Source organism: Rhincodon typus, chromosome 24, assembly GCF_021869965.1.
Source record: "Rhincodon typus isolate 14 chromosome 24, sRhiTyp1.1, whole genome shotgun sequence".
Classification (NCBI taxonomy): Eukaryota; Metazoa; Chordata; class Chondrichthyes; order Orectolobiformes; family Rhincodontidae; genus Rhincodon; species Rhincodon typus.
In genome coordinates, this window is record NC_063355.1 from 41,632,079 (window position 1) to 41,643,010 (window position 10,932).

General features: G+C 37.3%; 1 protein-coding gene across 3 annotated transcripts in view; it reads left to right on the forward strand.

Annotated features, from left to right (window-relative positions):
- Positions 1 to 10,932, forward strand: part of ranbp1 (RAN binding protein 1) — a 16,444-nt gene that overhangs the window by 2,802 nt on the left and 2,710 nt on the right. For all 3 annotated transcript variants that reach the window (XM_048611165.1, XM_020516892.2, XM_048611163.1), the window contains exons 2-5: positions 509 to 645; positions 3,149 to 3,306; positions 5,391 to 5,519; positions 8,455 to 8,511. In XM_048611165.1, the coding sequence (XP_048467122.1) occupies positions 644 to 645; positions 3,149 to 3,306; positions 5,391 to 5,519; positions 8,455 to 8,511 (346 nt within the window). In that variant the 5' untranslated portion in view covers positions 509 to 643. The remainder of the gene's footprint in view (positions 1 to 508; positions 646 to 3,148; positions 3,307 to 5,390; positions 5,520 to 8,454; positions 8,512 to 10,932) is intronic.

The window sequence follows — 10,932 nt, forward strand, 5'->3', positions numbered from 1 at the left end:
TGTCATTGGTTGCCTGGTAGCTACCACAAAACAGTTTTCCCCTCTGTTCTCGGACATTCTTGTTTCATTCTATCACACTGTGTCTTCCAGTTCAAAGTGTCCGAGACAGAAAGTCTGCAACTATTAGAGCATCTCCTTCTATCTTTATATTCGGGTGTTAAAATTGGCACATGCATTTGAACAGCACTTGACCTTGGGTCCCTGGTTTCCGTGGTAACCAAACCACTAGCTCCTGTAATAGATCACATAATTCTTCAATACTCCCTCTTACCCTCAATTAAAGAGAGTGTTCAAAACCACTGTCTTAAAACCTCACTTTTGTAACAGCTGTCACATAGCTGTAAGTTTCAACATTGTTATCCTCTATAATAGACAACGTTCTGTAATTTGTCTATAAATGTTTTAATCTATAATAAAAAAAATTGTCTATAAAATTTAATGTACCAGTCATTAAAGAAGATATATTAACTTGAAAAAAATGCTCACTTTTGTACCTGTTTTTTCTCAGGAAATAGGAGACCATGACACTTCTGTAGAGAATGCGACTGAAGATTCCAACCATGACCCGCATTTTGAACCAATAGTTTCTCTTCCCGAACAAGAGGTAAAAACATTGGAAGAAGATGAGGAAGAACTTTTCAGAATGTAAGTAATATGTGGTGTAGTACTTGCAGTACCTCTGTTGATAACTCTGTTTGACTTATAGACAAGCATATTTTGGACTAATGTTGACTTTCTACATCTTTAGCTTGGTGCTCTACAATATATGATTCTGAATTTGCCTATGTCTAACCTCCTTTGTCTTAACTGGTTTTTGGTCTTCCAATAATTCTCAATCCTGGCTTTGCTGTGACTCAGTTCTTCAAGAATCATGCATACACATTTTGTATCTCATCTCAATCCCTTGTTGTGGAATACAGTACAGACCACAGGAAGACAATGGTGAATAAATATAACAACTTGTGCTTTCTAGAGAGTCTTTAATATGCTATGGCAACCCAAAATATTTCATGGTCACTCTGGGAATCACGATGAGAGTGTTATTTGAAGAACTAACTTGCATTTAAATGGTATCTTCCATGACTTCTGGTATCTCAAAGTATTTTACACTGATGAAGTACTTTTGAAATGTCAGTAAATGTAGTAGCCATCTTATGCACAGCAGAGTCCCACATAAAACAATGAAATAATGTCTAGATTATTGGTTTTTGTGATGCTGGATGAAGGTTGAATATCTGCCAAAATGCTTGAAGTCCAGTACCAAGGGATTTTTATTTTTTTAAATGCCCCTCTGAGTGTCTGTTTAATGTCTCATCCAAATAAAAGCACTCCTAACTATGTTGTCACATCAGCCTTGATTATGTGCTCAAATAGAGTGGAACTTGAACACACAATCCTCTAACCTAGAGGTGAAAGTGTCATCACTAAGCTACATTTAACATGCAATGGATACATTTTAACTAGGGTACTGTGTGGGGTCCCTCCATTTTTTAAAATCTTTTTTTTTCCACAAGAAGAAAAGCTTTGGTTTAATGTCTGACAGTGTAGCATTTCTTAAGTACCACAGTTAAATGTTACATTACGTGATCAAGTTCTGCCTTGAGTATGCTACTGAACTGAAGTGACACTACATGGAACAGTCAGCCAGGAAGATGGACAGAGCATGGTGTAGGAGTTTGAAGCACTAATAGTGGAAATTCTCTAAGAAAGCATCCTCACGTGAGAAGAATTGCAGAGACTAGGAGGACTGAGGCTTTGGGGTTGGGATGTTTTGAACACCAGAATGAGAATTTTAAATTTGCTGGACCAGGACATAATGTAGATTAGTGGACATTGGGTGAATGGCACTTGTGCAAGTTTGGATGACCTCCAGGTTTATGGAAAAGTAGTCCAGAGAATGTTGGATTAGGATAGTCTGTTGGTTAAAACTAGCATTAACAGGATTTCACCAATAGTTGGACTGTAACAAAGCCAATATTCCAGACTAACAGAAATTTAAGAAGAAATTTTGTTCCCTTAAAGAGGCATTCACCTCTTTCCAAAGTTCAGGTGAAAGGAATCCAAAGCCCTCATGAATGTATTGGGGCAGGTGTCATAAGAGTGTCTGTCGATCCTGTTTTTTTTTTACTTCATTTGACTGTCTAATCAATGAACTGATAAACAGATGAGAATTATTTTTCTGGGAACTGCTGAAAAGACTAATCAAGTTTAAAAACTACATTAAGACTACACAATTTTCCTGTGCCATTGCTGCTGAATTTGTTAACTAATTGCAGAAAGATCATATATTTCACTGAACTTTCTGCAGACCAAATAGGATGGGAATAACCTGCAACTTGAATTGCTATCCCTTTACAGAAGGGGAGAGAGAATGGTCCGTCTAGTATGGTTCATGTGTCATCTTTCTAATGGATGTCTCTTGAGGCAAATAGTTATGCCTGATGCAGATGGCTGTCAGGGATGAATGGAGCATATCTCATGGTATACCAATATCTTCTGTGCTTGGTAGGATTTGTTTCTGCTCGGAAAGCAAACACATAAGTTAATGCAACTTTTGCAATTGTGAACCCATCCATTATGATTGGTACTTTCTAAGTTGCTTATTTCCTGTTTAAGCACAGTGTGACAGCCCTGAATTTGTTTGTGTTAAGAATTCCCCTGATTATTCCTATTCACTGAAGGATTATCTGAAAAATAAACTATAACATAGGGGCTGTATCTTTTGGGTCACTGGCCCATAATGTATTAAAGATGGTCAGAAATAGTTGCCTTGAGGTAGTGTTCGCATTTTTGCCAATGTGCTGTTGGAACAAAAACAATCTTTCCCCCCACCTTTTTATTTGACGGGGCCAAATATCTAACCATTGCTTAAATTATGTATATGTTTTTACGTTAGTTTTTTTAAGTCATTAAATTGTCTTTACCAATAATATATCCTGACCTGAAACATGAATACGTTGTGGAACTTTGGGAATCTTTTGTGCTGGGGACGCTCATCTTCCAAATCCATTTCACTTGATGTTTTTATATTCCTGCACTCCACTCCAGATGAAAAGATAAAATGCTGATTTACTTGACCACTCAGTTCGTATTCCTCTAAACAAGGTATAAATTAGTTCATGGCCTAATCTTGTTTTTGTTTTACTAGGCGTGCAAAGCTCTTTAGATACGCATCAGAAAATGATCCTCCTGAGTGGAAAGAACGAGGAACTGGGGATGTGAAGTTGCTGAAGCATAAGGAAAAGGGAACAATTCGCCTTCTGATGAGGAGAGATAAAACTCTCAAAATCTGTGCAAACCACTATCGTAGGTCTCTTGTTCCTGTATTTTTGCCAAATACTTTGTAGATTTGCCTGCAATAGTTATAGATCCTCTTAGCTTCATCTTTTAGGAACTCTTCTTTCTTTTGGATGAGAACTCTGACTTATACAATCAATCTTTTTGCTTCTGAAGGCCCATCCCAGGTTTTTTTTTTAAAGGGGACCCCTTTTTCTGTGTCAAAACTAGATATTCACTTGAGCAAGTATATTTTTATTTACAACTTGACCGCTATTATCTGGTATTCTACTTTCTCAGATGAGATTCAGTTTTCTCCAAAGTCTAGCAAGAAATTCTCACAAGGTTTTTAATTGTTTTTAAAGACGCATGTGCTCTATAAATATAATGGATGCAATTTTTAGTTCCCTGTGTAGTACAGTAATCACAGCTTTTTTTTGAGGGTGGAATCAAATGCTCAGGAGCCAGTGGAAAGAAAGCAATAACACACTGATAACATTACCAATTGATTTGATACACAATTGTGTCACTGAGGAAACAAATGAAGCTTTCAGTCACAGCGTTTATCTCTGTGGCACCAGTTCTTGGTGCTGTTTGCCTTGCCCTCTGTTACCTTCTAGGGTGTCTTCCCTCTTCTGCCCAGCTAACCCTACACATGTTCATCCAAACACCAGTCTCCACAGGGACTGACTTGCTTTCTCTTGTCTTGCACATAACCTCATTAGTCAGAATCTCTTCTTTGACAAGGGACCTTAGCCATCATATGTCCAAGCTCAGATACCAATCGGTCAATTGTGATGTCAGTTTTTTCTCTGTATGTTCTAAGGTACGATTTGGCAAGCCTCTTGAAACTTTACCTCAGGCACCGGTTGAGAATCCCTGGTGCAAACATGTGGTCAACTCCTGGGTACGCAGGACAGTCCCTGATTTACGTAACCTGATGCACTGTTTTGGATTATCTTTGGAGTAATCAGATGTTTTATTTTATGACTCTGGCTTGCTGCTTCGTTTTCTCATGAAAAAAGCAATCGTGTTTCTCTATTGTTTACACGGTAGAGCTACTGGGTAATCAGAAAATGTGGCTTAATATATCTTGCCATTGGGGATGGCCCAATTATTTTTGCTAACCTGTGCTCTGCAAAATAGAAAGAAGTAAATTGAAACAGTCTTCTAGGATAGTTTAAAGCTGTAGAAGTTAACCTCCCATGTTCTGCCCCTCTTTTCTTTCTGTAATTCCTTCATCTAGCTTCCCACAATAGAGGAATAAAGGACGAAGTAAATGTAAAGTTTCACTTTCTAGCTCACTTTATATTCTCCTTTGCAGAGACTTCTTCATTTCCCTACCAGTTGAAGTAGACTTGCAATATTGGTTATTAAGGTTGAAGTTATTGTTGACTTCTGAGTCCCACACAAGCAACAGAACATGGATTGTAAAAGGTTTTGCATTGGGTGGAGTGGGCCAAATATGCTCTGTCTTGCATACTTGCCTTTATTTGAAAGTTTCCCAGGAGTCTCCCAAACTTTCACTGTGGATCAGTAAGTGCAGTAAGCTACTCGTGCAAGCTTCCAATCTGTAGTTTACTGATTTTGACTATTTTCAGAAACTGTCTGATTGTCCTAGGTAAGGGCAGCATTTTGCCATGATTCCTGTTGCTTTCTACTACTTGGTGACTGTGCTTAAAATGCACATGAGACCATCAAGTGAAAACCAGATTGGCCAAGAAATTAAATAAACAATCAGTGCAACTTGTCTTGATTTGTGTAATGAATGGCTAGAAACAAAGACATCTGTGCCTGTTAGAAGAAGTCACCACCTTGAAAATTAAAGGGAAAGGAACCCATCCCTTGAAGGAATAATAAATTTAGTTTTTTTGTCAGATCTGAGATTTTGAAAATATTGATTTAACTAAAATTGAAGTCTTTGTTTTACATAAATTGTAGCCTATTATTCCAGTATGATTGATTTTTGCATTAAACACATTAACTTATTACTTCATATGTTAGGCAGCTGGCCCAATTAAAGTACATACAGTGCAGTTTGTATGATGAGCAAATGGTACATGTTTAATTTGAGCAAAACACAATTTTGTGGGGCTTTTTTTTCTTCTTTTCAGTTACACCTACAATGGAGCTAAGGCCTAATGTAGGCAGTGACCGGGCATGGGTCTGGAATGCACCTGCTGATTTTGCTGATGAACAACCGAAACCTGAACTTTTGGCAATCCGATTCTTAAATAAAGAAAGTAGGTATTAGATTAGAAGTAATCTTGTCGTGACTTGTAATGTAAACAATGCAAGTTATGCACTTAACCTGGATTAAGTGGCCTAATGTTCCTTCTTACAGTTGCAATATTGTGTTTTAATTTGTTAGTTGTAACCAATTCAGACCATTCAAGTTTAAAATCTGGCTTCACCTAATGGGAGATTGCAGCATTTATTTTTGTTCCTTTTTTTTTAGTTCTTGTTTGTGTGCTTGGAACCATTTAACGTTTTTTGATTTTTCTGTTTTGACAAAAGAACTGTTCAAGTACTATGTCCTCAAGATTGCTGAATATGCTTTGGGCACCTCCTGCCAAAAGATTTTGTGATGTATTCCTGCTGATGAAGTCCACACACAGCACTGATGATTTCACAGGCAGGAATACAGTCCAATGAACAAGTGTTCTTCCAGTGACTTTTTTTTTGCTACTTGGCTCCTTTTTGCATTCTCTCTTCAAACTCCCTTCCCTTTGATCTCGCGTATGATGGAAAATTTCAAATTTGTTTTGACCTACTCACAGTGTTGAAGATCAATTAGTAAATTAAAAATGATGTGTGGCTCGCAAAATTCCATTTCAAAATATATTGAAAATTTGTGCAAATTCTGCCTATGGGAAAATTTTGTAAAACTTGACATTTGCCTATGATTGATTATGAAATTTATTGTGTTAAATCTTTCACAGTAGCACTGGATTCAGTGCCCTTTACTGGTAATAAGTTCAGTCAGAGTCAGTAGACAATTTGAATACAAATCCACTGGATGGCAGTGCAGGAATGAGAAACTTGTAGAATCAAAATGTAAATGTGTAGAATTAAAAAGTCAGGGGAAACAGTAAAAGGCAGCATTTCTTTACTGAACCATTTTAGCACAATAAAAGTCTACATATTTGCCCCTTAAATTATGCATAGATAGGCTTCTGATTCTAGCACTGAAATACTAACCTGGAGGTGGAGAGTTTAAATCCTCTCATGATTGATTATGATGTATTGAACAAATCTGGTAACTCGTGGGCTTGCATTGGAAAAAAAAAACCATGAAAGCATCCAGGTTTTCATACAAGCACGGCTGTGTTCACTAATTTCCTTCAGGAAAGGGAGTCTTTCTTTGCCTGGCCTGAACAACACTTGTTTCCAGATCTAGATTTTGTGGTTCACTGTTGGGCAAGTCGAGGTCTGTAATAAGATACCAGGTTGTGGCTTTCACTACTGAGAACAGGCAATTTCATATTCTTGGTGGTAGCCTTCTGTCTAATAAGGTGATTGTTGTAATCCTGCGCTCAGCTTTGTTGAGCATTACCTCATGTAACTCAAGAAGCTACTCTAGCTGTCTTTGCTGCAAAGGAAGACCTTAGTAGTTAGACAGTCTTTAGTGTTTAGACAGTTACTTAAATTGGCCATAAGGGGATAATCATTGCCCATTTGCACTAATGTCAATCTCAGAATTTCCAGAGAGCATCTGAAGCAGTTAAGTTAAATTCATCACTACATCTGCAATGTGCAAATGAGGAAACACAACCCAAAATACATGAAGATTATTATCGGCTGCAACCTAGTTTCAAAGTCAAAGAATATATAATTCCTGCTGCTCATGCCTTGCGGGTGATAAATATATCTTGACTCTTAATTTCTTCCAAACCATCTGAAATTGCCTTCGAGGAAAAAGCCCTAACCAGAAAATGATCTAGTTATAATACCATTACCTACTTGTCTATTGAAGAAAAAAAATTGAATCTATGTGTTTCTGAAATAGTGCTGAAATTTTGTGAAACGTCTTCCATGAGCACTTTATTGTAGGTTATGAATAGTTTTCTTGCTTAATTTAGTACATGCAGCATATTTAGTACATGTAACAAATCATAAGTTAACCCCCTCCAGTCACAGACTTAGGAGCCAGTGTCAAACACACAGCCCTCAATCATGTACTCCCATCTTATTGAATGTTATGCTGCTCATTGCAGGCAAATGGCACGTGCACACCTGCACTCAAAAAAGTGACGACTGTATCCTAACTTAATACTTTTCCAAAATGTTCCAAGAAGCTGGACCACACTGATTCCTGTGTACATATACACTTCAATCAAATCCAACTGAAATTGGTTTTGATAAACTGACTGGAGAAGGCAGAAGGCTGATATCAGTTTTTTCAAAAACTCCCACTGCAATTAAAACTTAACAATTGCCTTTCAGGAAGTGACCTCTCATCTACTGGCTGAAGATTGTAATTAAGCATGTCCATTAATCCAAGTAGTTCCCATTCTAAAAGTGGCAATGAGATGGGGATAAAATTGCTGCTGAATATCCCTTGCCCACCTATTTTCTGGACTTGAGGGTTGATTAGCTCAGTGCCAGTAGCGTAGGTTCAATTCCTGCACTGGCTGAGATCACCATGAAGGTCCCATCTTCTCAACATTGCCTTTCACCTGAGCCATGGTGACCTTTGCAGTAAATACACCACCAGTCATCTCTCTCTCTTGCTCTCTCTCCCACCAAGTGAGCAGTCCTCTAGGGCCTGCAATTTCTCTTTATTGTACCTATCTCTGGGCCGCCAACCTTGCTGCAGCTAATAAGTAAAGTTTAGCCTGCTATGCGTTATTATGCAAGAATGATTAGTACACATTAAAAAAGCTCTGCTATCAACCTCCTATAACATGAGAAAGAATATAGTTTCTTAAATTACCAGATTGCGATGAGTTTTGATATTGATCAAATTCTAACAGACTTCAGTAACCATGTGTATCCAGGAAACTGACCATGACTCATAGTAATAGAATTGCTGCAGTACATTAAGTAGATATTTACACATGGGAAATGTGTGCCATGCTGTGGGTAGTTGATTTGCTTATGTATTGAGTATATTTTTGTTTCACTGAAAAAACTCTATGTAACTGAAGTATCAATGATTTTCACTTTCCTTGTTAGATGCACAAAAGTTTAAGGCAAAATTTGAAGAATGCAAGGAGAAGATGAAGCTAAAAGGTATTTATTAATTTTGACTTGCATCCTATTCCAAATATAAAACACTTACAAGAAGGGATCTGCTCAATTTGCAGTCTTTAGTAGTTTTACAAAAAATGTGAATTACTAACAAAAATAACTGTTTTGAAACTTAAGTTCCAGTATTGTAAATACACTTTGCTTCCTCCTTTGTGATAATTAAATCCGGTTGTTTGCTGTTTGGATGTATGCGGATATACGTCAGTACAAGTAACGTCAGTTTGGTTATTTTCATTTAGGCACTAGTTAAAATAACCAGAAGGTGACAAATGGCAAAATAAGTTTTGGTTCAGGATTATTTGATGCAGTTTCCAGCAGGAATCTTGGATGTAGCTGGTAGCAGATAGTTTACAAGACAAATTTGATTGGCCATGTTGCTTCAGAATTCAGAATTTATAAATACAAGTCTATTGCGAAAGCTCCTGATCAAATCAAAAAGCAAGTTGTGGAGATTTCCATGTTTAAAGGAGCAATGGAACAGAATTCAGCAAGAAATGAAACAATGTTGGAGTTAGTGGAGGCCTTCACAGCTGCTGAAATTCCTTTTTGGGGAAGAAATGAATAGTCCAAAACTAAAGAAGTACTTCAGTTAACACAACCACAAAATGCTGGATGTTTTCCATGTGTAACCGAACTTTACCAGGATTACTTAACAGAAGAAAATTCTAGTCTGTTAATGTCTATTCTATTCTATTGTCTAGTCTATTATGTCTAATGTCTAGTCTATTAAATCTGCACTGCTGGAATATAATTCCATTTCAGTCATGGCCAAAGAGGCAACAGGTGCACCCAATAACTATATACTTCACATTTTTATTTATAGCTGGAAAAGCAACAAACGGCTCTGGCTTCAAATAGAGACAACTGAGCTTGCGTTTGAATTTTTCAAATGAAACATATTAACAGTAAAAACTGTTGTAAACTGTACTTAGAATTCAGCAAAGTCTCTGCATTTATCTCTAACAGTATGATGTACATGAACAAAGCTTTTCCTGATGTGCTACAAGGAACTGTGCCAAATACAATTCATGTTACCTGCAATACAAACCTTGGCTGTTGATGTCTGGTGCATGGGATTCCCTGATGTTGATATCCTAGATTTTTTTAAAGAACACATTTTAAGCACTGTTCATGCCATAAATTATAATACTGGGAGTCATTCAGCGCTCAGGAACATTGTATCTGCAACAGCGTTGCTTCCACTAGGATTGAGGTGGAATTCATTGCTTACTGCAGTTAGTGACTGTGCAAAGATGTACATTATCCAACAGAAAGTTGTCTAAATCATTCTAGTGCACACAGTCCTTGCTTAAACTCAGATCTCTAAAACATAGTGACATTGAAGACCAAGTGAAATGTGTTGGTTCAAGGATATGGTGCTGCAACAACTGTCAAGTTGCCAAGCAGAAAACTGCTGCAGACAAGTGGTTTAGTCAATTACAGCAAAATTAAAACAATACCATAGAGTATGATCAATTGAAACCATCTCAATTTTAAACAATCTGTTGCCTACATTTGTTTGTAGGCTGTTTGGATTTTTGACCTGAGTCAACCTATCTACGGTTTGCCCCCAATCTAATTTAATGTACCCCAGCAGGATATGGTGTCAGTTAAAACAACTGGTTGATGTAGCATGCTGCCTTTCAACAAATAAAAGCCCATTTTGTGAAACCAGCATAATTTGTTTTTCTAAGATTTTGTAATAATCTATAGACGAAGTATTCCGTAATACGTTATAAAAAAGCTGTGAAATATGAGAATTTTGCTATCTTTTCCCATGACAGGCATGTGAGAACTTTGAATTTTTCCACAATTTGAGTAAATCCCTACTTTAAAAGCAATTCTGTATGAAATTTGAGAAACTAATAATGGAGAATGTTTGTTCAAGTTTTTATTTTGTTTATTTATTCATGGTGTGCAAGTGTCAGTAGCAAGGCCAACATTTATTACTCATCCATATTTTGCCCTGAGAAATTATGCTTTCTTGAACTACTGCAGTCCAGGGGAGTAATGAAATGTTAACTCTGCTTCCTTCAAACAGCTTTGTGCCTTAGATGCTGTATTATTGCTTGATCCATTTGTGCAGTGTACCATGTAAATACCTACTAGCAAGCTCAAAAATACAACTTGCATTGAGAAAATTATCCTTACTTGTATCTTTTGACAGCAGTAAATCAGGCCTCTAATCACGCAAAGAATCATGTTAATGTTTTCAATAGTCCAGTCCAGAGGTTCCCTTATAACTTGACTGCAGAAGAACAAAGGATGCCTAAACTTTTAATAAGATGTGTTGCCTTATGTCCAGTATTTAAATTATAGTTCTATTTGCAAGTGAGGAGTGATTTTCCACTCTTTCTACACCACCGCCCCCCCCCCCCCCCCCCCCCCCCCCCCCCCCCCCCC